Genomic DNA, 27,415 nt, shown 5'->3' with positions numbered 1-27,415 from the left:
TGTTGGTTTGTATAAAATCGAAAATTGTTGTAGAATTTTTAATAGAAAATGTCAATTTTAATGAGATGAAAGTACGAAGAGAAGTTACGAAGAGTGCACAGTAATGAGGAGCTAATGTCAAGGAGATTGGGAATAAGCAAACAAGAATTATATAACGATTCCATGTTTCGATTATTGTCCTCGGTATCGGAATAATAGCGTGAGTCACTGGGATTCGCTCGATATCTCAGAGCAAAGAACAGCACGGTATCTTTTTCGAAGAACTCGTAAAGACAGATTTCCTTTTTAGGGTATAATTCGAGAATTCGAGAAGTTCTTCACCGCCTCGAAGCGAGTCGTTTAAAAACGATGGAAAAATTCTTCATTACTCCCGCGTTGTTTTTCATGTGAATTCCCAATGCGTGTGCATGGTCAGAAATCCTTGGCAAGGAAAACATTTGTTGTTTGAACAGCTGATCCCTTGAGGATAGGTGTGTCGGAAAGGAAGAGTAGATAGCGGCTCTAAACGGACGTAATCCGTTGATCGGTAGATACTCGTTTCCTCTTGAACCACGTGGTGGCTATCGTGACAATGGGAATTTTAAAGAGAAAATATTTTCGACTCTGCAGCGGAAGAACGATCGATTCGAATGTGAAGCTTGTGTTCGTATTGATTACTCTTGTACGTTGGAAAATTGAAATTCGAGGACTGAACAGTTCGAAATAGAATTGACATTTGAACAGTTCGAATTTCAATGAAAAGCAACCTGGAGTGCTAAGGGTTAAAAAATCGGTTACGCACGCAAGCTAACGTTCTCCAATCGCCTTCCGACTTTAAAAAGTCCGATTTCCAATTTCCTCGAAATTCATTCGTCTCGCGAACTCAGCAGAACACGGCCGAGGAAACACGACGAGCGTCGCGGAAAGGTGCGTCGCGCCGAGAGAAGACTCTATTACCTCGAGGGATCTATGAACGTCGGCCCATAAATCATTCGACGGTGAAGGCCTCGAAGAGCGTAACAATTGATTGCCGGGCTTCTCGTCGGAGCATTTCGCGACCGTTGCAGCGTTGAATCGCGCACGATTTATGAATGAGCGTGGACAGGGGGCTGAACATGCTGCACAAGCATGGTGACAGGCCGTACGGCAGCTTGCTGCAGAGGGGCAGAGGCGCTTTCCTGAAATCCGTAAGTAATTGACCGCAAGAAATGCGTTTTCAATCGATCCAGACTCGCAGACTGTCACTTTGCGATTCGATGAGTCTTCCGAGGGAAAATTAAAGGAATACAAAGAATATTCATTAAGTTCCGAACTCATTAAGATTTAGCTTGTAACTGAATTACTGCATAGATTGCCCTAATTCAAAATGAAAGCTAGTTGAGTGATTTTAGAACATGAGAATTAAGTAAAAATTTTTTCCTTTAACACTGAAAGTTAAAACACTGAGCATGAGAGTGACTTCTGATTTTTTGTCTAGTTTTAGTGTTAAGATTCTTAATGAGTTCAAGACAAAATAATAGTATTCTTAAGCCGTTAGGTTTAATATTATTATTATTATTATTATTATTATTATTATGATCATGATCATGATCATTATCATCATTATTATCATTATCATCATAATCATCATCATCATCATCATCATCATCATCATCATCATCATCATCATCATCGTCATTATTATTATTATTATTATCATTATTATTCCGTTTGGAATAATTTTTATTTATCTTCGAACGTTTACGTGGTCGATTTCATCCTGTGATCGGGCAATCTCTAAGTTAGTCCACTCTTCCGTGAATTCGAACTTTGTCTCCCGTTACCTTACGGATTTTCCGTGAGTCGGGAAAATTGTCCGTCGATCGACACTAGACCAATTCGCAGTCAATTCATCAGAAACTGTGAGTTTCCTATTTCGAAAGGAATGCAGCGAGAAGACGCTTCGTTAGCGAGGGACCACGGCGTCTTGTTATCGGGATCATAAACTGCGACGCGTTTGCTCGTTCGCGTAATTACGCATATTTTCGCGGTGACTGGTCGGACGATCGCGACGAGTGACATCATTGGGTGTTTGAGTAGGTGTCAAGGGAATTAAACACTTTGCAAATTAACGCCGCTGAATCTGCGGAGACAGATTGAACGGCTGATTGGAGGATTTCGGTTCGGAGGTGTCTCGCGTTGACTGCGCTTCCGGATTGCGAGTTTTAATGAAAGACGTTTTGAATTTTATGATATTCATCATCTTACAACAAAATCGAGGAAAGCAACGATAATCTAGTAAAATGAAACAAATAATATCTATTAACCCTTTGCACTCCAAAGTTTTTCACTAGAAATATTCAATATTCTTCCATGAGATACAGACGTTCTTTGAAACAAATTAATGAAGAAACATATATAAATTAAGGAAAGTTACTTTGTTTCAATATTCCATATATCGATGCATCATACAAAGCTTAATATTATATGTAAGACTTTAATTTTGCAAATCAAATTAAGGTGACTGAGAGTCACCTCTCGAGTGCAGAGGGTTAAACCAAACTTCGACTGAACCGATCTCCTTCAAGACCTGAAATTTCTGATCGTGCTTGGTATCCTAGTAACCACAGCAACAAAATCAAAGAAACAACGTTCACCTTACTAACAGAACAAGTGAAACACTCAAAACATCAAAAACATATTCAAGTATCGCGAGAAATCGGCTAACACCAGACTAAAGCATCCACAGTCTTAATTACCCCGAACTCCAATCAAGCTCGTAAAAGCTAAAACAAACTCCGCTACCGATGCAAAACAAATCTCTCCAGAAAACAATAGTCTCCAAGAATCTCTATATCAGTTTCCGGTCGTTTATCGCCGATTGCCAACGAGCACGTCTAGGAACGATTCGAGAAAAATCCATCGAGAAAGATCGCGCAAGACAATTGTCACTCGAAGTCCATAAGATAACCGCGGACTCTAACTTCGCGTGTGGGTGAGAACCTCTGCGCGTCTAATCGCGACGTCACACGGTCTCTCTCGTCCCGTATGCGTCATCGTTTCGGTCACAAACGAGATTCGCGGTTGTAATATCTATCGAGCAATCAAAGCGGCGCGCGAGCGGGCGCATCGTCACGATCCGTTACAACCGCCGCCGCCGGTGACATCATCGCGCTAAAACAGCTCGTCGATGTCAGTCAGAGGGAAGACGCGGGGCAGCGGCCACGCGCTAGCAGCTAGCTTCGCTCGCGCGACCACGAAGAGGACTCGGCGAGGAGGCCTTTACGAGCCCTCCTCGCTGTCTGCGGGGAATCGGTGTCGCGCGGCACGCGCGTGTGTGTGCATCCGACACACGTGTGCATTGGAGAGGTCAGGTTGTGTGCCTCTTGGCCGGGATGACTAATCGTTGTTTACTGTTGTGATGACTCCTTGCTTCGCGGACCGGCGCGACCGCGATTGTCATCGGAATCGAGGAACTGGGAGAATGGGTTACTCGAGAGTTTCACGATGATTCTGTCGATGGAGTCGATCGTGGGTTATGGGGGTGGTTTTTGGAAGTGTGTTGTTGATTCAGGTGGTTGTCAGTGGGACTTTGGAGTGATGTTACGCGAGCATGAGCGAGAGATCGTGCAGTTTCTAGTTGGAGGTTCCTTTTTATTTTGTGATGGGGCAGTTATTGGGATTGAGTAGATTTGATAGTTGGGGATGATTGTTGAGGTATCCTGTGGTGTCTGCTGTGGGGAAGAGATGTGGATGTATCTCGATTTTGAGAAGTTGTGATTAGATCTGTTTCGTTGAGTATGGAGACCACTGGATGAGAATAATGAAAATATTTTGAATTTCTACGAATTTAAGTGGCGAATGTTGTTATCTTTGGGTTTCAAATTAAAAACGTCTATCCTAATTACTCCAAACCAAGGTGTCAATACAGTTCCCAAACCTTCTAAATCAACGGCAAAAATATACAAAACAAGCCCATGTCCTAGCCTGAGCACTAGGTTCACTGATTGCGTTAATTCGACGCATCTTGAGTTTTACAAATGGTAATTAAACTTTTGAAATTTAAACAGATGGACATCAGTTTTTCAAAGACCAGTAGAAACTACACAATAAACTCCCATAAACCTAGTGTTAATGTTCTCCTAAACAATCGAGTAATCCACAGTGACAGAACATCAAAGTATCTCGCGTCAGATATTTCCGACCAGTATTTAGATGTTTTCCACCATCAGACACGGTTTCTCTTTCCCGAAGCACCTTTCGCGCATTCCGCAGCTGTCGTTCCGGCAACGGTGACGCAAATCGTCGAAGCGAGTTAACAAACCGTTCTCAGTAACTATTCGTCTCGTCGCCGCTTCCTTGGCCGCTGTGTCCGGTCAGCTTCTCAGAACCGTCGATCCTCCGCCTCTCGAAATTGTCGATAGTCCGAATAAAACGAGACACCGGCGACTTTCCTGCTTCTGCCTCGCGCTCTCCGGCCTTTCTCTTACGCAACCCGCGGGGTCGTTCAATTGATAACCGACGATTAAACGAGGAAACTGGGCTCAATTAATCAAACGACTCCACGGGCGAGTTGCCAATAATAATGATAGCGATCGAGTCGGTAAACGGTCGGTTCAAGGTGAATATACCAGGAAAAAGTTGTGGAAATAACTGTCTTTTCCTTGTCTACCACTCTGTCATTACTAAACCTGCCTTCGAGTTAGAGATACCGATATCGATGGTTCGTGTATTCTTTATCATCTGATATATTCATTAACCCCTTGCCGTACAATGACGAGTGAAACTCGCGACGGAAATTTCTAAACTAATTCAACAAGAATCAATGTTGCTTACCCACGGATCGAAGCAAACAACTATTTTGCTATTATTAACCCTTTGCACTGGAGAGGCGCCTTTCAGTCGCCATTTGATTTCACCGAGCAAAATGATACAATTTAAGATTCAATGATATATTTTATATAATGTATCGACACATGGAACATCAAAATCACTTAATTTATGCAAGGTACTTCTTTGTGTTAGTTGCAAATATCATTGATATTTCATCAGAGAATGAATATCCGTCGAGAAAAATATTCTCGAAAGGGTTAATGTATCATCCTCAAATGAAATGTCCACCTCAAGTAGAACGGAAAATTTTATTGCATTACAAATTGTCATAACAAAAGGTTGTAACGAAGGTAAATACGCCACGCGGTTAACGAATCAATTCTTCCTCGTATCGAGATCTTCGAAAACACATCCACCGTTCAATTTGAATATCAGAAACCAGCAGAATATCTTTTTCCCCGTTGAATCACTGCAGAATCCTCCGCTTTCGTAAAACATTCCGCTCGGCAGCGTCGGTCGAATCGAGAGCTGAAAAAACAAGCAAAGGGACGTCAGCGATCGAAGGCCGATCAATTAAGATTCATTAGCCGCCGGCGTCCTTGCCGCGCCAATTCGTTCGGCTAATTAATTTAGGCGGACCCGTCGACCATCCCCGCTCCCCCCTCGCCGACTCGATCGAGCCGTGTTGCCAAACAACCGGCGCCGATTCGCAACGCGCCGCCTAATGAGAGTTAATCGCCGCGTACCTCGTGCCATTCTCTTACATAAGCCCCGTATGAACGCACCTTGTTGCACTGGCCGGTCGCCATGATGTCGGCGCGACGCGTCGACGGCCAATACCAAGACCGTGATTCAACCTTCTTCTTCTTCTCCCCCGTTTCTTTTCTCCGTTCTCCTTTTTCTCCCTCGCGCGAAACGATTTCGTCTCCGTCTCGATCGGACTAATTGCCCTGCCGTCTTTCCCCTTTTTTTCTCTCCTCTTCCCGTTCGCCGGGCGACCTTTCTCGGGGAAGGGATCGCCGATAAAAATATTTCCGGAATCGAATCGCGCGAAACCGACCGTGGAACGTTTGATTATTCTTAATTGGCGCCGAGGAACGTTTAGGAGCTGCCCCGAGTCGCGGCAACGGTTTTCTACGATTGCTTAATTCGTTTGACGCCTGCGACTGGCTGTTGCGTTGGTTTTCGGGATTCGAACGGTCGGCTGGACTAGTTGTGAATGAATGGTTTCGACAGTCGGACTGTGGTAATCTTTGGGACTGATTAAGAGTGGAACCCGCTAATTTGATGGATACTGAATTTAAAACAGCTGTCGCGATCTATGTAATACTTATAGGAAAAACTGTAGAAACATCCGTAATCTAGTGTTAATAACATTGTAATCTAGGTGAAAGCAACAATCGATTGTCTAAAATGATCAACTCTACCTAACAGAAGCTAGTGAAACATAATTACAGAGTCAATAATTAACCCTTTGCACTCGGAAGTTTTTCAGTAGAAATATTTGAACATTTTCTGATGAGATAAATACGACACTGTTTGAAACTAATTTAACGATATTTCACAGATAAATTAAGCAGCAAAGCTATTTTATTTAAATATTTCACAATACAAAATTTAATTTAAAATACTAAATATTCAACTTCATAGTTTTGCTGTATCAAATCAAGTGACTGAGGGTCACCTTTCAAGTGCAAAGGGTCAAATGAATTTCTCCCGTGTAAATTTCCATTATTCCCTTGAACGCGACGATAAACGCTCTCCGATTCGCTTGTTCTAGTTTCCCCACGGCATTGTCGCGCAACAAAGAACTGTTCGGAAAGTTCTCGACCCCGTGAAAGTCTCGAAAACCGGTCCACTAGACGTTTTCGGCGAGCGGTTCGAATCGAAGCGACTTTTGCATCGAGGAGTCGTTGCCACGGAAATCGTCGTTGATCGATCAACGTATTTGCCCCGTTTAATCCGACAATCTATATAATTTCCACTGTTTACTAATAAAACATTCGTCGAACGTGGCTGTTACATCACAGGCAGATATTTTTGTTTACGGGTATCGGTATCCACTCGCGATAAGCCGTTATCAGCCTGCAGATAGACGATTGGCATCGGTTCCGTGTATCGCGGGCGAGTTCGATCTAATTAAAGGCCGCCAATTTCCTCCGCAGCCGCGCGCGAAGCAATTTGATCGATTTAATCCGTTCACTTCGCGGTCGTGCCGAGCGAACGAAACGTTGCCGCGCGAATGAACCTTGAAATTTCGCCATTTTCTCCGACGATTCCCTATCTTTCGCGATTAGTTTCGGTTAAGAATATTCTCTGCAGTCGAATCTCACGACAGACGTAAAGCCGCTCGCGCAGATTAGATATCTTCATTAATAACAGCGTTCGAACGGCTAGCAAGCATCGAAGTCCGTCCAGTGTTTCGCAAACCGAGCAAGACTTCGTGTCTAACGAGTAACAAAGAGAATAGTTAATTGTGTAAGACTATGAATTCCTGATTCAGAAATCATGAAATCAGAATAAACGAATACTCTCATTCTCTCGTTAAAGAATAAAATTTCCGAGACATGAATAACATAAAAATCGTCGTTGATGTATTAACGCGAATATTCGCTGACACTTTTCGAAATTTGAATAATTCGATGATAAACAGCAATACTATTGAAATATACAATAATTTATTAAATTAGTTTCACAATGTTTGTTTCCTTTCAAACTCTCCGCGGCCGACACACGCAAATTTCCCGTCGCGCTCTCGATTTTCCGCGAACAGAGACTCGATTATCACTGAATTCCGCTCGATAAGAGTTCAAAGCGGCCGCGTTTTTCGCGTCGGATGGAATTCCTCCGTTCCCGAGGGCTTATCTCGCGATTCAATGCCATGCGACGACCAGCCGAAGGAATTCTCCGCGCGGTGTCTCTCGGCTAGGCGAGAGAGAACTCCTTTATGCGCGCGTAGAACCGGAGGAACGTGTTTCGCCTCGCCGGGAGAGGAGTCCTTTGTTCGAGCGGACGCGAGCGTGTCGCGCACACCTTCCACCGACTAATTGCGACTGCGCCGAGCCACGCTCAATGGAACGGTGTTCCCTTAATTACGTTTTCTTCGTGAAAATCGTTCGAAACGTTGGGTAATACGAATTTAAAAAAAGTTCTGTTCGCTTCAATGTGTTGTTTATCTTGTAACACGCCCACGCAGGAATATTACGAATACGTGAAACAGGAGACAAAATAATTAAGAGTTACGAAATAATTAAAGTAAAAGAAATTATAATTAATTTGAGGCTTTAATAAGATAGCAGCGCACAGTGGAGTGAAGTTTAATTCAAAGAAGTGAAATCTTTCCTAACTTTGTTTGCCAAATTGATATTATAAAATATGCTGTTTTGTTGAGATTGTTTGCGATATTGTTCTTTCCTAGTTCTGGTTTTGACGATAAATTTTAATTTATTTATATATTATAAATAAATTTATAGATAAATTTGAATTTAATTGTACTTCATTCTGTATCTTAGGGTTCAATGCTTGTTGTGTTTTACGTTTTCTAATTAGTCCGAAGACTCGATTAGGAGATACGATAATCGGTTAGCATGAACATTTCGCGTTTGAGAAAATACATTCTGTGACGTTGTACTCCGATTCCAAAGTGCGAGAAGATTTTCGACGTCTCGTTAATCGTCCCCAGAACATACACGGCCGTTATCTACGGTTTCTTATTGGTTTCCATTTCTAAAAATGGAAATCGTGCGTGAACTTTCCCGGAATGTGTCGCAAGACACTGAACGTCTTCTCGGAGCGACACTGTGGATTCTTTTACGTGGAAGTGACACCAGTCAGCTTCGTATTTATTGCGGGTGGAACTTGAAATTGGAGTGAACGGCTTTTTTCGGGATACTTTCTTGGAACATTTCTTAATCTACAATCTTCGATCTACAAATCTGTTAATAAAGGAAAGTAAACCACTGTGACACTTCTAAATTTCTTGTATTGGTCAAACAAGCTTATACACGCATAAAAATTAACGATATCAAATAGAATGATATATATATATATTCGAAACTATAAATAATCAATTACAGAAGAAATTAATGTTCACCTTTTGAACTGAATATATTCGTCAAACGAAACACCTGATCAAAGACAGTCACCTCAAAAATAAAGGAAAAGATAAACACTCAGACACTTCTAAGCTTATACACCCATAAAAATTAACAATATCAAATATATTTATTCGGAACTATAAATAATCAATTACAGAATAAATTAACGTTACTTTACCTTTTAAACAGAATATATTCGTCAAAAGAAATACCTGGCCAGAGACAGCCACCTCAAAGTATAAAGGGAAAGGCGCGTAAAACGCATAAAAAGAGGTATCGAAGAAATTTCTTTGTCCCCTCGACCGAGGCGAGGGTTACACGGAGCCAGGGTTCATCGACTAAATACAAGCCCGTGTAATTCGACGGGCGATTCTCGAATCGATTCTTTGTGCCGTCCGAAATCCGGCTATAACGCGGCTCGTCTTCGAGGCTTATGAGCGTGGCTTCACACGCACGTAGGTGCACACCACCGGAGAGCTCGTACAACGACAGTGTCACGAGGAGACGTCTCCGAATCGCCTCTTTGTGTCTGGCGAGAGCCAACACGCCTACAGCTGTCTGCCAGCGCCGATAGAGCCTCTTGCCTGCTCGAAGACAAAACGGAAGGACAACGAAATTATTTCCATTCGCACCCTCTACTCGAACCTTGAACCGGTTCGTCCCTAGAAAAATATCCGCCGCGACGGCCACGAGAGAGTCTTGGCCACCATTCCCTCTGAACTATTGTTCAAACCTAACCGCTCAATTGTTCACTTATTTTAACACTTTACAATTTTATTATGTCAAATGGTGACTGAGGGTCACCTCTCGAGTGCAAAGGGTTAATATAAAATTAACCCTCTGTAGGCCCGTGTGACTTTGAAGTCACATGTCAGTATATTGGCATCTTGTTGATTTATTTCATTCTGCAGTCTAAGTGGTGAATAAAATTAAGTAATTGGTTAACTTAAATTTTCATGCACTCAGGCGTGAAAGTTTAACGTCTTACAAAATATATTCGTTTGATGAAATTATTGATAGTATTGAATGCATTGTTAATTTGTATTCATATGTGGATATTTATTAAAAATGAATTTATCGAGTGTCCAATTTCCTTACACTCTAGTTCGTATATAAATCAACTCATCAATTTCTCCGAAAATCATCCTTTTCCATAATTGCGAAACAAGTGACAAAATCGAATCATTCCGATCCATCCAGTAGTATTAAAAAATCTACTCATTAATCTAAACAACCATCCACAACTTGTTCAACAAAACATCCACAAACGCATCAGCAAAACGTGAAACTCAGAATATAAAACCCTCATCCCAGCTCTGCAATTCAGTCGACCGGTGCAAAGTTCACTGACTCTCCCGACAATAAGGAAGTTTTTCCCTGCAACCTCGCTAAACCGATTACAGGAACGATCGGGAAATCTAATCCGACAATGAGCCGCGACGGTAGGGATCGAAAAAAGATCGATCCGCCCGATCGTCTGGCATCGCGGAAACCGTAACAACGCGTTTACGGCGCCGTTTACGAGACCATAAATCAAGTGGCGCCAAAGTGCGCGCTGGTCGCGGCTCGTCCCGCCAACGGTCCGCATGGAAAGAAGCTACGATGGGATATTATTTGGTCGCTGACCTATCAAGGCGGCCTGCCGCACCTACCCTGTCTATTGCTCTTTTTCGAATGCCCCTCTTTATCGAGTCGCTCCTCATCCTCTTCTCTCTCCTCTCCCTCGCCTCGTCTCTCTTTCCCGCCGCCTTCGCGTCTCGTTCCCTTTTCTTCCACTCCTTCAGCCGCGAGACGGTCTTCCCTCCTCGTTCATCCTCGAGCGAGACGACCAGATCTCGGTTTTCCGTGCGGAGACACGCGAGCGACGCAGCTTGGAGGACACCCGGTACACTTTCGCCAAAATTCCACCGCGGCGCGACGCGACGCGACGCGACGCGCGCTCGCTCGCTGCTCCTCGAGTTTTCTTCCAGCACCTCGTTAGACCGCATTCCTGCCTTTGTGTCCCTCTTTTCCGTCGGCCAGATGTGCCCGCTTTCTTCCGTCCGTGATCGCCGGATGATCGACTGCCTCGCATCCGAGCGAGCCGCTGCTTCGACGCGCGCCGATCGAGGGTTGCTTCGAGGACGCTGGATGAGTGACGATTATAGGAACTTAGAGTTATTTAGTTGATTATCGAGATTGTGGCTTACGTGTTTTTTGGAAATTTGGAAGGAAAGTGAAGTAGATGTGAAGGTGGTTTCGATTTTTGTCGTTGTATAGGTGAAGGCTATTGAGAATCGATGGAGGATCGATTTTGTTTGGAGTAAGTTTTGGAACTTTGGAAACCCAATGGCGTTTGTTACACTTTAGTTAACCCTTTGCGGACGGAGATTCTCTGAAATATACGAAGCCTTCAGCAGATGAAGCTAAATTATATACCAATTGCTTAACACTAAAACTACCAGAGGAGTCAAATATCAAATATCAAATTTTATAGTTTTACTATATGAAATCAAATGTAGGTAGTCACCGATGACCGGAGCTTCGAAATAACTTGAAAACAATTATAATTCATAAGATAACTGATGTCGAATAGAAAAATCAGAAACTACGCGCTGAACTCTCCTTGTTTGAGTAATTACATCATTTGTTGGCGACTTAGTCTTCTAAACATCATTTTATGTCGCCGAAATGTTGACATTCGTTCGCAAAGGGTTAATTTACAGGAATGAATAGAATGACAGGATAAATCGATCGTGTTAGAGGAAGGGGTGGGTTTAACCCTTCGCGGATCATATTTCGAAGAGTAACTCGCAAACAAACGATTCAATTACTCAAAACAAGAGATCAGTGAATAATTTCTTTTCCCTTCACCATTTAAGCAATCGATGTATAATTTAACTTCTGAAGGTTTCGTGTATTTCAAAGAATCTTCGTCCGAAAAGGGTTGAACATGCTTGCTTTTTTGGGATAATAATAGCATGGTTCCCTTTATTTTCTAAATTAAAACTAATCGGATAAAGTGGCAATCGATTGCTTTCCCGATAGTGTCCCTGTTAGATCGAGCATAGAGATTCGGGGAAGCTAGACCGTAGAATCGAGCGATTTTTCGATCCCATTGAAGAGCGCCGCAGTGCTCCGCGTCCCCTTTAAACGGAACGAGCGTAAACTGGGACAGAGATAACTCGTTTCTCGGAACACTGGCGACAAAAACGGACGCGGTTTTTGCCGGTCGACACCCGAGACGAGTGTAAAAACACTTTTTCTTTCGTCGGTTGCCGTAGACAGTTTTTTCCCTCTTCCCGATGAACGGAATGCAATCCTTACACTTCAGTTGTTTTTCCCACGCAACGAGCTCCATTCATAAACCTCAGTGGGATTTATACATTCTCGGTGCATTCTTCACATTTTCTTCTCTATAGGTGACTGTAATTATTAACAATTTCAAATTTAGTCACGCAATTTCTTCCACCCTTGTTCGGAAGGGGTTGAGAAGATTTAGTTGAAATGTTTGCAAGGTTATATTAACTCAAAAAATTCATAAATAAATTTAATATCTACCCAATACGTTTTACAACAAAAATATTATACAAATCAAAAATCAACTGCAACCTGTCGAAGATAATTATGCATAAAAAGCTAGCGTCCGGTAAGTTTAAACCTTTGCACTCGAGAGGCGACTCTCAGTCACCACATGATTTGATGAAGTAAAATTATAAAATTTGATATTTAATACTGGGCCGTGTATAATGAATCGGTGCGTGAAATATTGGAATAAAAGAGCTTTGTTTCTCAATTTACTTATGATTTCTCTTCGAGTTAATTTCAAAAAATATCATCTTCGTTCAGTTAGAAAATGTTAAGTATTCGCAACGAAATACTTCCGAGTGCAAAGGGTTCATTCAAAACATTCCCCGCACGCGAGATTCATTCAGAATTCGTAAATTGGCGGGGCGTCGTCCTGTCATGCGCGCGCAGCGCTGCGATCGCGTCTCACGCGGTGCAGTCGCGCCACCGGCGGTCAGTCCGGCTACGACCGTCGCGCGACGTGGATCGTACGGTTGATCGCAGATGTCCATTGTTTCTACCTTTTGTGCCAGACGGGTAGAGGTTAACCGTACTAACCGTTCACTGTAAATCAGTCCCGACCCCTCGAAATCGACGAATCTCCCGCGTATGCACCTTTCGCGACCGAGAAGAACCATGGTTCGCGAGATGGAAGTGCGGTCGCGTGCCCGCCTCAAAACACCGACTAACGATGACACGTGAAAATCCGTGTCCTCCCTGCGCGAACAGTGTCGTCCGGCCGTAGATGATACGGGAAATCGTATCGGCGCACGATGCTCGAAGAGGTCGACGGTGGAAGTGCTCGATCGAGGTTCTCGCGAAGATAAGGACTATGGCCGAGCGGAGAGCAGCAGATAAAGAGTAGAACTGCGTGCCCTTGGTGAACTGTCAAATGGTTTGTGTTCCCCTTATCTCACTTTTCTTTTTTTTTCCGTCGGCGCACGTACAGCGTCCCGCCCAACTTTATCACCTGAAACACGACCTTTAGTGACCTTGAGGGTCTCGACGCTGCACGTCGATCGAGTACGTTTCCGAGTATCGAATGCCAACGATATAACGGTCCATTAAAAAATCCGTTAACGCGAAGTTGAATTCTATTGTTACTTATTGCGTTTGTCTCATTGTGAGGTTAATTTAATTAATTTGTAAGTGAGATTCGCAAGTTGACCTTCGTGTATCATTGACCTGTGTCCAATGGTACTGTTGTTATGACCTAACCCCCATAGGAATGTTCTTCCTTGTGTAAAAATTGTTGCAATCTTTCGGTATTGTTATTTCGAGCTTCCAAGGTCTCGTTAAGTAACAAAGGAAAGGTTATGTATTTTTAACGAAAGATATTCTCCGATGTACACACTCTCGGTGGAGAGATAGGCCTAGTCAGTTTTTTGGAGACTAGTGTTTTAATTACGGTTTTAAATGAAGGCGTCCGTTTAACTCTTTGCGAACAAAGATGCTTTGAAATCTACAAAGCCTTCGACGAATGAAGTTAAATTAGATATGAATTACTTAATTAATAGGAGAAAAGGAAACTGCGAGCTGATCTCTTGCTGTCGGAGTAATTAAATCGCTTCTCTGCGACTTAGTCTTCCAAATACGAAAGGGTTAAATGTTATACATACTTTGGCTTGTCACTGTTATTGTCAAATGCTGTGATAAGGAAATTTGTTTAAATATAAGAAAGTATCTCTTTTGTTCTCTCACGTTCTCTTTTGTTCATTTAATTCTATATTAACCCTTTGCACTCGAGAGGTGACCCTTAGTCACCATTTGACATAATAAAATTGTAAAGTGTTATATAAAATATTCAGTTTTGTTTAATGCATCAATATGTGAAATATTTATATAAAACAGCTTTGTTCCTTAATTTATGTTTCCTCATTAGTTTCCTCATTCAAATAGTGTCTGTTTCTAGTGAGAAGCTTCCGAGTGCAAAGGGTTAATTACATTGCCCGATTAATTTTCTCAATGTTCATCCTTTCTCTTGTTTCTCTTTCCACTAAGAACAATTCATCTAATTTGTTTATCACTATTTTGTAGCCAGTTATTTGACTAGTTAGGAGTGCCGGTATAGTCACTGTTAAATATAAAAAGTTCAGCACCGATCAAGCGTATCGACGAGAACATGTTAAAAAATCAAGAAAGTCGAGTTAACATTGTTGACCGGTCACGAGTTAACCCGTTCCGTGCCACGGAAACTTCGGCTACATTTAGCTTATAAACTGTATTGAGTTTTAAAATAAAATAATAAGTTATATTCAAATTGCTGGTCATTTTTATATATTTTGATATCGTTTCTTTATATTTTCATTGCTTTGTATACCGCCGACCGTGACCATATATTCATTAAAAATATTATATTGAAGTTTCTGATCATTTTTATATATTTTGATATCGTTTCTTTATATTTTCACTGCTTTGTAACGTATACCACCGACCGTGACCATGTATTCATTAAAAATATTTTCTCATAAACACTGGCGTGTACCACGCGTGGAAGTTTATTTGAATCGTTTCACTTCCGTATTTAATTAATAAATAACAACCGGTGACATCAGATAGCTTCTGCATGGAATTGCCGGTCAACAATCTGTTAACCGATTTAGCCAGTGAGCAGTCGACGCTCAACACCGGTGCAAAGGTTGAAGCGAGACGGGAGAGTGCACCACAGTGTCTCCCGTGTTTACGTTTCATCAGCGCCAATTTTTCTCCGCGAATATTCTCGCGGGACGCGTCGACGCACAATGAGACGTGTTCCCATCGGTTCCGTTGACCACAAGGCTCGATTTACGTAACGAACGGGTTGCGAGACCGCATTGCTGGCATATCTTTTTCCTCGAGAACGTCCGAGCACGCGCACGTTCGATCCGTCGCGATGTGTCGATACTGTCGATCGCTCTTGAAAATCGTTTCGATCTTTAACCGTTGGCACTCCAGACGGTCTTGTAATCTATCAGCAACTGCAACTGATTTTTATAAATATTCAAAGCGAAAATGAGAAATGCAATAACGTTTCTTAGATCTTTTATTTGCTTCTTAGTGCAAAATTTGGACGTGTGAGAAATCGAATAATTGTAGAGTAGTTTCTTTAAGATTCATTGAAATATTTAATATTATTACTGGTGCAATATTGGAGCCTACAGAGTTCAAAGGGTTAACCGTTAGCAATCCTGTGTCGAGTCAGACTCGACATATTTTATTGCAACCTCTACCTGTTTTAACAATTTTTTCTGTATTTATTTGTAGTAGAATTGTACCATTTAAAGGTAACGTTTCAGTTACTGGCAAATATTCTTGAATAAATAAATAGAGCGTCATATTAAGCTGTAATTGAATGAACTAACAACGACGTGAACCTCCGAATTTCTTTCGCGTGTTTTAACAATCAATTATTTTCAGTTTCCTCGAGAAAACTTTCAAGAGTTAATAGTTTTCGAGCTGGAGTTCTCTCGATCGCCGGTTGAAGAGAATCGGTTTGAATTTGGCGGGCATTTTGAATCCGACCGTTAAATACGTGGCTGTTTACGCGGATTTCTAGTGACGGGGATAAGTTTTTCGGCCGGAGTAAATTAACCGTGAAAGGTCGACCGCTTTCGAGCGAATTTTCGAGATCCGGGATCAGCTGAGTTGATCTGCTTCTCGAGGCAATTATTAATGAAACACGTGGGTGTAGAACGGCGTTCGATGTATTAGTGCGCGCAGTTCGAAGTACGGTGAACGGTGACTGCGATCTCCGTGACTGCAAAAATTAAAGAGCGTTGCGTGCTGGTTAACTCGAGCGAGATCGTAAGAATTGCACCGTAGAATATTCGCGTAGAACACACTAATAATTCTCAGTAAGTGCAACGCGTCCTATAATATAATCGTTGCGTTAACCCTTTACACTCTGTAGGCTCCAATATTGCACCAGTTATAATATTGAATATTTTAATGAATCAAAGAAACTACCCTAAAATTATTCGATTTTCCACACCTAAATTTTGTACTATGGAAAATAGAAGACCGACGAGATGTTATAGCATTTCTCATTATCACTAGGAATACTAAAATTAGTTGCAGTTGCTGATAGATTGCAAAACAACCTGGAGTACTAAGGGTTAACCCTTTGAACTCTGTAGGCTCCAATATTGCGACAGTTATAATATTGAATATTTTAATGAATCAAAGAAACTACCCTAAAATTCTTCGATTTTCCACACCCAAATTTTGTACTAAGGAAAATAATAGATCGAAGGAATGTTGCAGCATTTCTTTTCACTGGGAACACTATAAAAATTAGTTGCTGATAGATTGCAAAACAGCCTGGAGTGCTAAACGATATTACATGACTATATATCACTCGAACTGCAGTTTTATAGTAGACATTTTATTACAAGAACGTTGATCTGTCGTGTAACTGTGACGTAGTATATAAATACATTACAGTCACACCGCGTGCCTTACATAACTGTCACATTACGTCGCAGTATAATGCAGAATGCTGTAGGAAGCACAGCATCTTGACTATAATACTGCTCAATTACGTTACAGAGGGACTGTAACGTAAAACTGCATTGTAGTCTGGTTAGAGCACACGACCATTAGTCCACAATAAAATGGCTATACCGAAGTACCATCGCAATGCTGCAATGTCAATCTCTCGATGACTATAATGCCAGAATAATAGTCTATTGTGATTAGTCTAACGACCACAGAGTCGCGTTTGTTCGAAAACGGTTTATTGGAGCGGACGTTTCAAGGTTTCTGTGCACCTTTGTTGCAGATGTCGGAGTTCCCAGTGGAGGGAGGGGAAAACGGCGACATGCACTCTGTCATGGAGACTTTCCAGAAGAAGAACAACATGGTGACCGGCAGGAGTCACGTCACGCACCATCCGCAGGTCACCTCGTCGTCGCAGGTAAACCTCGTTAGAATCTCACCCGTCCGAAGATCGTGAATCTATTCATTCCAATTATCCTCGTTACCGTCTCGTCACTGGCTTCACCTTGTTGCATCTCATTTCACCGTGTCAGATGTCATTAACATTTATTTTTATCTCTTAGCACTGGACTTTTCAGTTATCGACAAGCAGTTCCAATAGAGAAATTCGCGTATAAACATTTAAGCGTATAAATATTATAATAAGTTTAACATGAAAATTGTACAGTTTATAACGATGAATTTTAAATGACTACATACAGGTCTTGAATATTAAGGGGTATATTTACACAGAGAATTGTATCGTTTGATATCGAGTGAGGTGAAGGTTAATAACTTGTTTGCTAATCTATTTGGCTAATTATGGAGTAGACGAGTTCAGATTACAAGATGTTGGGGATCGGAAAACGTGTCCGGGACTTTCTATTTAGTGTTCACGAGACGACCTTTAACCCTTTGCACTCGAGAGGTGACTCTCACCATCTGATTTGATGAAGTAAAACTATAAAATTCGATATTTAACCCCTTGGCGTATTTACTTTCGTTGAGCTCGTAATATTTTACTATCAATTTGTAAGAAATACAACGAAATTTTCCGTTCTACTTCAGGTGGAAATTTCATTTGAAGGTAATACATTAACCCTTTGCACTCGAGAATATTTTTCTCGGCAAGTATTCATTCTCTGATGAAATATCAATGATATTATTTGCAACTAACACAAAGAAATACCTTGCATAAATTAACTGACAGAACTATTTTATTTTGATGTTCCATGTGGCGATACATTATGTAAAATATACCATTGAATTTTAAATTGTATCATTTTGCCAAATGATACAAGTGGTGAAATCAAATGACTTAAAGGCGCCCCTCGAGTGCAAAGGGTTAATAATAACAAAATAGTTGTTTGCTTTGATCCATGGGTAAGCAACATTGATTCTTGTTAAATTAGAAATCTTCATCACGTCATTGTAGGCAAGGGGTTAATATTGAATCATGTATACCACATCAATTTGAGAAATATTGAAACAAAATATCTTTATTCCTCAATGTACATGCTCTTTCTCTTCGAGTTTCACAAAATATTTTTATCTCATCAGAGAATGTCAAAATATTTCTAATGAAAAATTTCCGAGTTCAAAGGGTTAATCATCGGTAAGTTCGGGAGCCGTCGCGTCATTGTAAACTATACGTCGACGTCGCGACGCGTCGCCCACACCTTGCCCGAATTTCCTAAACCCGGAACATTCGGATTATTCACCCCCTTTGGTTGAGAGAATCTCCAAAATTAATCCGCGCTCGTCATCGTTCGCGTCGCGATTGGTCCACGTGGCCGACGAAGACGCTGCAGACGGTTGTTTACACGCCGTCCGCATAATCACCGTCAAATCCGTTCGATACCTCGAACGCGTGCGACTCTATTTATACGGTCGCTGGTTTCGACTACAATTCAACCGAAATAGACGCGGTTCTAGCTGGCTGTCGCAATCGACAAGGTGTTGGCAGCCGTCCGCCGTGCAGGTGGGAAACGTTGAACCCTCTTGGAATTGTGTTACTGATTCTGGTTCCTCGAAACGGATTCGGGACACCCTGTACGTTGAACGGGGTATTCGGGATTCAGCAGGTTTCTGGAAGAAGTTGAATTGACTTCTAAAAATACGAATTCGGAGCGACATTGTTGAAGATATGACAGTTATGTTGACACATTGCGTACCGACTAATTTTCAGAAAACTGAACTGTTGGCAATTTTCACTGAGGTCAACTTATATCACTGTACATAGAAAAACTCAGATATCATATTATTATGTAATATATTTTAAATAGATAATCGATTCGAATTAATTCAAATTAATCTATATAAAAACGAGATTTCTTGTTACCGGTACGCAATGTGTTAACTGTACCTTAAACAAGGTATTCGGGATTCAGCAGACTTTTGGAAAAAGTTGAATTTACTAAAAATACAAATTCGGAGGAAAATTGTTGAAGATGCGACAGTTGTGTTAACTGTATCTTAAACAGGGTATTCGGAATTCAGCCGGTTTCTGGAAAAAGTTGAATTCACTAAAAATACAAATTCGGAGGGACATTGTTGAAGATACGACGGTTAGGCAATGATTCACTGAAACGGCGGCATAGATCTGTAGCGAGTTATAGATCCCCTTTCGTTCCTAGAGAAAGATTGATTAAACTCTTCCGTTCTTAACGATTATCAGCGATGAGGATTGCAGAACGGCGAAGGCACTTCTTAAATCGGTTCTCCAGAGGATCTTGACACGCGATCTATCAGCGACGCGATTATGCAATGATACAGAGTCCACGTGTTTCAGCGCCGCCCACTGATACCGTTATCATCTCCCAATTACGCCTCAGTCTTGCGTGGATTCGTGAATCGAAATCCTAAATTTGAAACCTTCGAATCGCAAGGTGTTCCATAGAATTCTAAATTCTCATATTCCAAAATCCACATTCCTCAAGGAACCGTCCAACCTTAAACTCTACAATCTTGAAACTTATCAAAATCCTCTAATTGATAGGTCACGTCAATCTCTCAGCAGATTTTATTCTTACAAACTTTCGAAGGATCTCTAATTAATTCCAGAACCCTGAAGATGAAATTTCAAAGAAACCCACGAAATCCGATGAATCCTGCTAGAGAATTCCGGTTCAGAGACGCGACGCGGCGAGATCTCGTCGCGCGGATGTCGGCGATCGGCTCGTTACTTCTATCGAGTTGAAATAATTGAATAATCAGGGACCGGTAGGCATACCCACGGCTTTACGTAATGTCGCCCACGTGAATTTCCTCCCCCCCTCGGCCGGAGAGGCTAAACTTCCAGGTCCGGGAACCTTGAGGATCGACTTTCTCAAGGCTCGCCGGCACCGTTGTTTCTCTTCGACGTGGCACCGAATGTTTGGCACTATCGATTCCCCCTCGTTTGGACATTTACCAGAACGCGCCGAACGACGTCGCGTTTCTTCGACGTCCTATTAATTGGACCGACGGCCGAGACGACGAGCGAACACTTTCCGCGGGTATTTTCGGACGCTTTTCCGCGTTCGTCGAAACCGTTCGAAGCCGCTCGTTTCGTCGGGCGTTCGAAAGTCTTTCGCCGATTCGCTCGAGGAGGTTTTCCGAAGATTCCGCGTTTCCCCCGTTCCTCCGAGTCGCGCGCTTGGCCGCGCGAGAGCTTTGGCGTGCCTTCAAACGGTTTATTTTCACCCCAGCGCGAACAGAGTTGTTACTCTTTGTTGCCGCTGAAGAGTTGTTGCGCTCCCTTGACGGTTCTTAGTTGACGACCGGTTGTTAAACTGTTTTCTTTGAACAATGATTCGTCGATTCCTCGAGTGTTGGTTATGTTGACACTTAGGCAACCGTTTAAAAAGAACTATAACTACGACCTCTTTCATTATCTTCGATTAAACTCGTTCAATTAATTTGGTTGAAAACTTTGCTTTTGTAAAAACAAGTATTTGATGAATTTCAAATAATCCCACTTCGAGACTTACTGAATAACAAGAGAAAAGATAAACAGAATAAAAGTCAATACGTTGCTGAGTGAATAATTAATTTAGCGATAGATCAGTGAGATGCTTCCAGCTAGGGTTGCCATATTTTAGGGTTTCCAATGGAATGTTTTATTCCGGAAACAATTTCATGATTTAATTATATTGACAATTTTGTGTTTATTACATTTGACGAAGATTTTTATTAAATGAAATAATAGGTACATAAAGGTTTCTATTAATATATTAAAAATTGAAGAGAGAAGAGATTGTGTCTGTTATCTTATCTTGTGTACAAATGTAATATTAAATGATCAATGTTTCTGTTCCGTTTGGGAAGACACAGTTCCACTGTTTTCTTCAAATGTATCCGGAATTTCTCTGCGCGTTGTTTGTTTAAAGAGACCACTTGCGTTTAACGGAACCGAGGCGAGAGGTTCGAATACGCACACCGGGTGCTCCGGAAGTAACTAACACCGCTCGGCTACGAAAACCGCGAAATATTACGAGCAGTTTCAATCGTAACATAAATATTGTACAAATGAAGATCAATGAAATGATATTAAATATAAACAGTATCAGGTAATGTGACACTAGGTCTCTCAAAAATCGCTGACGATAATCGGTTACAGAAATTGAAAAATATTACGAGGAACAGATTTCGGTGAGAAAATAAACATGCAAACGAAAGTCACGGAAAAATATCGACAAAGTGTTTCACGGGAAAAGTATCGAGCAATGCACACAGGGTGTCCTAAGAATAAATGAGAATACACTTGATCGTTAGAATCGCTAAATATCACGAGTAACAAATTTCGCTGACAATTAAATTAAAAATAAATGCATATAGTACAAACTAAAATCAGGGGAAAGTGACTAAAACATGATTCGCGAAAAAGTATCGGATAATATAACGCACAGGGTGGCGAAATAAGTATTATCGAAACATTGAAAGTCACGGAGAAATGACGACGAAATAATTCTCGGGAAAACTATCGGATAATATAACGCGTAGGGTGTCCCAAGAATAATCAAAAATATTCTTAATCATAGGAATCGGAAAATATCACGAATAAAACAATGTGACAAAACAAGTATTACAGAAATATTGAAAGTCACGGGAAAATGACGACGAAATGATTCGCGGGAAAAGTATCGGGCAACGTAACACAAGGGGGTGTCCTAAGAATAACCGAGGAAACACTCGATCGTCGGAATTGCGGCATATTACGAGCAACGGATTCCGCCGACAAAATAAACATTATGTAAACGAAAGTCACAGAAAAGTGACGACAAAGTGATTCGCGGGAGGAACGGTCAGCCAGGAGGGTGGGGGCGTGAAGCCGGGCGGGCCGCGCGCGTTGGGAAAGGGGCGAGAAAGAGGCGAGAGGCGAAAAAGACGAATAGGCGAGAGTGAGTCACCCCCCCCGTGGATTTTAAATAGAACGTAAACGGGTTTTGACTCGGCAGATGCTGACGACGAACCAGAGCCAGAGCAGCAGCAGCAGCTCGAGCAGGGTGGCCAAGTCCTCTCAGAGGATCCTAACCTCGTCCTCGTCGAGTGAGATGAAAGCTAGCTCTATGAAGAACGACCTCAGGGAACTTCAGCGTGGCATATCTGAGATGAAGAACAATATTTCGACGAACTTCTCGCAGCGATTGCGCAGCAGCGTGGAGAACCTCGTTGACAGGTGGGCGCTCTTACCTTTCTTATCTCGTCCTCGTCGTTACCGTCGGCACTGTACACACTAACACACCGGCTCGTATCTAGCATTGACGCGTAACTGTAACCTTGAGAATCGTCTTTTGTCTCGAGCTAATGCACCGAGCACGTGGCGCTCCGTCGTTCGGAAGCGAGATTAACCCTTTGCTCGAGAGGTGACTGTCAATTGATTTGATACAGCGAAAGTTGAATATTTGGTATTTTAAGTGAAACTTTGTATTGCTGTGTGAAATATTTAGCTTTGTTGCTTAATTTATCTGTGAATTACCGTTGAATTAGTTTCAATGTCGTGTGTATTTCGTCGAAATGTTGAATATTTCCAGTGAAAATCTTTCGAGCAAAGGGTTAACCCTTAGTAGATGATTTTGTAGTCTCCCTAGTACGAATGAGAAATTTATATTGTAACGTCTCTTAGATTCCTTTGTTTTCTTTCTTAATGCGAAATTTTGATGTATAGATCCAGTAATCTTAGGGTAGTAAATTTATTCATTAAAATAAATAGTATAAATGGTGAGCCTAATGGTGAGTCATAGTGGAGCCTCAGAGTGCAAAGGGTTAACACATTGAACGCCGTCAGGGTTGCTATAGATGATTATTTGAAGATATTTCTATGTTATAGATAATACTAGCTAATGTGCAATAATAACAATGCAATCCAATCGAATGATTTAATATTATATTTGTTCTATTTCGAGTATTTTGTGAAATTTTGCAGCGTTCGTGATAATTTATTTGACGATTGAAAAGAATTCTACAGATCTCAACGTTTACAGATTAATGATTAAAGATTACAGATTAATGATTACAATAATTCATAATTCTCCAGTCCCCGCTTTGAAAAGTCAGAATCTCATTTCCTAGACACTCACCAAAACGAATACCATTTGAACTTAACATTGATTACACCGAGCAAAGATTCTCCAATTTTCAGTAGCAATGCCTAGAATAAACATTAATTTCCAAAACAATTGACGAGGCCCGGTTCCTCTAAAAATTAAGGAACAACATCGCTAATTAGAGACCGCCCTGCTCTCCCAGGTTTCGTAACGAAGCATCAGAACGCTTGTTCCCGGCGACAAGGTAGAAAATAGTCCCGAAAGTCCCTAGAAGTAGATTCTCATGATGCTCGCCGCGTAATCACCGAACTCGCGATCCAAGAATTATTTATAAACGGGTATTCCCGTTTTAGCCTCGTCCATCGCGATTATTTCCGAGCGTGTTCGGCCGCGTTGTGCCCGCGTCACTGCCGTGAACGTTGCCGCCGGCTCCTAACCCCGCGGCCACGCGACGCGTTGTCGCTGAACGAGCGTTTTCTGTTTGATCGCAGGGACGGGAATGGAACGGAGGAAGGCGACCTGACGGAGCCGTTAGTGACGTTCCCGGATCCCGACACACCGCCCCCTGCCACGGGCACAGTCACGTTGACCGGGGGCTCGCCCTCTCAGCTGAGTTCGTTGAACTCGCTGAACAACCTTCACAACATGAGCCCGCCGATTAGCATGTCGAACATCTCGAACATGACCAATCTGCCTGCTGGACAGGAGACGATGAAGTTCGAGCAGAAGAAGATGACGTCTGCCTCGAAGACGAAGGTGAGGGTGAGATTAATACGTTGCGTACCGGATGATTTTTAGGAAATCGAGTTGTTGGCAATGTTCAGTGAGGTCAACTTGTATGGCTGTGTATGGGAAAAGTCGGATATATTGTTGTGTAATATATTTTAACACCAGAACTACCATTCCAGTCAAAATGACTGGTTTCGATGTATTTGTTTAACAATTACTGATATCTTAAAAGCATTCAGTATTTGGAATGATCTTGATAATAGGTAGTTTCATTTGAATACTATAATGAATGTCTGAAGAAACTGAAAATAATCTGTTGTCACAATTTTTATAGGGATTATTAATCGTATGAAATGCTCGGTTCTAGTGTTAAATAGATAATAAATTCGAATGAAATTTTATATTTTTTCAATACTCTGGTAATTAGCGAAGTTGCATAACTAAGTGTCTTTATATAAAAATGAGATTTCTTGTTACTGGTATGCAGTGTGTTAATTTCTTGTTGTCTTGTTTATTACTTTTGGACTAGATAAACAATGGTTGGAGCTGTGAAATGCAGAAATGGGATTATCACTCAGTTAAACAATGATTATTTGAAAAGATTTACATGTTATAAATAATGCCTAATGCGGTGACATTCAGCTAGATGAACGTGCAGTAATAATAATGCAATTCAATCAAACGATTTGATATTACAATTTTTCTATTTGGGTAGTTTGCTCTATGAAATCGTGCATTAACATGTTAATACTTTGTTGATGGTTTTTTTGACACCAGGTAGACGAGATGGATAGTTGTAAAGTATAAGAGAGCTGAAGAGATTATTTCAGTTTGGGAGTAATCAATTTTTAATGTTGGAAGACTAGATTGAAGCTGAACGTGTACCTTTGAAGTAGATTCGGAATGTTATTGATCAGACTAGTTGGAGAATTCTTTTTATGGGCTATATAGTTCGGCAGTTAAAATGTTAGACATGAAACACTGACGTGATTTTGTGGATTCGACAGATTTAGGCGATATATTTATAGGTTTGTAAGTAGATTAAGAACGCCACTGGTCAGACCAGCTCGTAAATTGCATTTCTCAGAGTATTTTAAATCGATGACGGAAACACAGTGATTTGATGAAGAATCTGAACTCGTGTAACACCTCACCACGCATTGAAGTCTCCAGTACCAATCCATTTTTGCATAATAATTCTACATAAAAATCCTTACTTCCAACAATCAGAAGAATCACTAATTAAACAATAAAACAAAACACCTATATGCTTGCTACCAACATAAACATGCTTCTCTCCACAATCACCTCTCCAAACTTTTTCCAAAAGTAGAAAACAAACTGATAAATACTAGAAAAAGGTCAAACGTCGACGGATTAACAATTAGCAAAACGGTCGAACGTCCTTGCTACTAACATCGCAACGAGGAAATAGAAGCCACGATGCATTACCATTGATTTAGTAACCGCAGCGTCCAACATTCTCGGATTCTCGGTCCCAAAACCGTCTAAAGCGTTGGTGCTGCTTGATTTATGGTCCGAAGCCCGGCAGCTTCTCAAAACGGCGACAATTTTAGAATCGACCGGCGTCCCGCGTTCGATTCCCAAACGCGTAATAATCGATGCCGCGATCGGTCGGCGACGCGAGGCTGCGCAACGTTTGGCCGAAGGTGCGGTTTCCTCTGGGGTAGTCTAGGTCAAGGACTCCCGCGGCCATCTCTCGGGCAACGCCGACGAAGCCAGCAACGCGTTCCTAGAAACTGCCGTTTGAGGACGCAGTTTGAACTTGTCACCCCGTGAACCACCGATCTGACCCCTATTCCGTTCGTTTAACGAAAATCCTCGATTTCAGCGACAGTTTTATCCCTTCCGCTGGGAACTTGGAAGCTTTCTGGGTTAATTGTTTGAGGAACATCCATGATGATGCACAATACGTACTTTCGTGTCAGTTATTTTTATCGCTGAATGTCACGCCCTGCAGTCGACAGCTGATCTCTTTCCGCTTGGTTTCTATCTTTAACTTCACTTCCGTCACACGCGGGCGTTGAAACGCTCGCCTCTCTCTCTCTCTCTCTTTCCCGCTCTCGCTTCTGTCTCCTTCTCTCTATCTCGCCGAGTCCCATCGACGAGCGAGGTCAGTTTCGCCGATTTTCTTCGGAATTTTCGCTATGTATACTCTGAATCAAAAATCGGAGAATTGAAAATGCTTGACTGTGTCGGCTTCTGCTACTTATGCAACAGTTCAATTCACTCGAATCTCGTGAAACTTAACTCCGCAACGAAATGTCTTTCTATGAACTCTGATTTCTAAGTAAAGAATGATCTCTCCTTTGTTCAATTAATCCTATTAATTAATTAATATAAAATTTGATATTCAATATTCAACTGTATATAATGCATCGGTGTGTGAAATATTAAGATAAAAAGCTTTGTTTTTCAATTCACTTGCAATTTTTCTTTGAGTTAATTTAACCCTTTGAACTCTGTAGGCTCCAATATTGCACCAAGAATAATATTAGATATTTTAATGAATCTTAAAGAAGCTAGCCTAAAATTCGATTTTTCACACATCCAAATTTTGCACCAAGAAGGAAAAAAGATCGAGATGTTGCATTTCTTATTTTCGCTAGGAATATAAAAATTAGTTGCTGATTACAAAACCATCTGGAGTGCTAACAAGACGTTAACATCATTCAAATAATCAAGATCACAATTTCAGACTCTGCATCTCACAGCGACCGAGAATTCATTTTCCACTGTTACCGCTTGAAGTTTCGAGGGCAACTTCGAAATAACGTTTTATTACGCAGTTCAGCGTTGATCATCTTCGTTCGCGGTATCGCGAAGCGGAGAGGCGAGCAAACAACGCGATAAAGTGTTACGCAGATGACACAGCCGAAATCCCGATAACGGTCCGCGAGATAAGGTTGTGATTTTTGTCGTCAATCGGACGCCTCGCGAGCGTTGTTCGCGTCTATTTTACTTTCCTTTCCACAATGGTGGTAACCAGCGGCGGTTCGAAACGGTTTCAGGTTGTCACGGACGGTTTCAGCGCCGAGAAGGCGATCGCGAACAGCGCCGAGATGAGAGCTTTACAAGCGGGCGACGTCTCGTACAAGGAGCAAAGCGCCGCGACGGCAGCCAGGGCGCGCGTGGAACTCGACGGCGTCTCGGCGGAGAAGAGCGTCGCTGCGGCGAGGGTGAGTCAGATCGACGGACATTCCTCGCTTTGTAAAACAACCCTTAAGGTCAACCCTCCGCGATGGAATG

General features: G+C 41.8%; 1 protein-coding gene across 8 annotated transcripts in view; it reads left to right on the top strand.

Moving 5' to 3' along the window:
* Positions 1 to 27,415, top strand: part of Sarm (sterile alpha and armadillo motif) — a 164,356-nt gene that overhangs the window by 115,953 nt on the left and 20,988 nt on the right. For 5 of the 8 annotated variants that reach the window (XM_031988614.2, XM_031988612.2, XM_031988610.2 and 2 more), the window contains 4 exons: positions 17,194 to 17,328; positions 22,328 to 22,548; positions 23,908 to 24,172; positions 27,178 to 27,345. In XM_031988614.2, the coding sequence (XP_031844474.1) occupies positions 17,194 to 17,328; positions 22,328 to 22,548; positions 23,908 to 24,172; positions 27,178 to 27,345 (789 nt within the window). Of the gene's footprint in view, positions 1 to 866; positions 1,167 to 12,902; positions 13,330 to 17,193; positions 17,329 to 22,327; positions 22,549 to 23,907; positions 24,173 to 27,177; positions 27,346 to 27,415 lie in introns of those variants that run through there. The other 3 variants (XM_031988607.2, XM_031988608.2, XM_031988617.2) reach the window with 3 other exon arrangements.

Source organism: Nomia melanderi, chromosome 11, assembly GCF_051020985.1.
Source record: "Nomia melanderi isolate GNS246 chromosome 11, iyNomMela1, whole genome shotgun sequence".
NCBI classification, from domain to species: Eukaryota; Metazoa; Arthropoda; class Insecta; order Hymenoptera; family Halictidae; genus Nomia; species Nomia melanderi.
The sequence above is the reverse complement of the archived record's forward strand: the minus strand, read 5'-3'. Positions and strand labels throughout refer to the sequence as shown.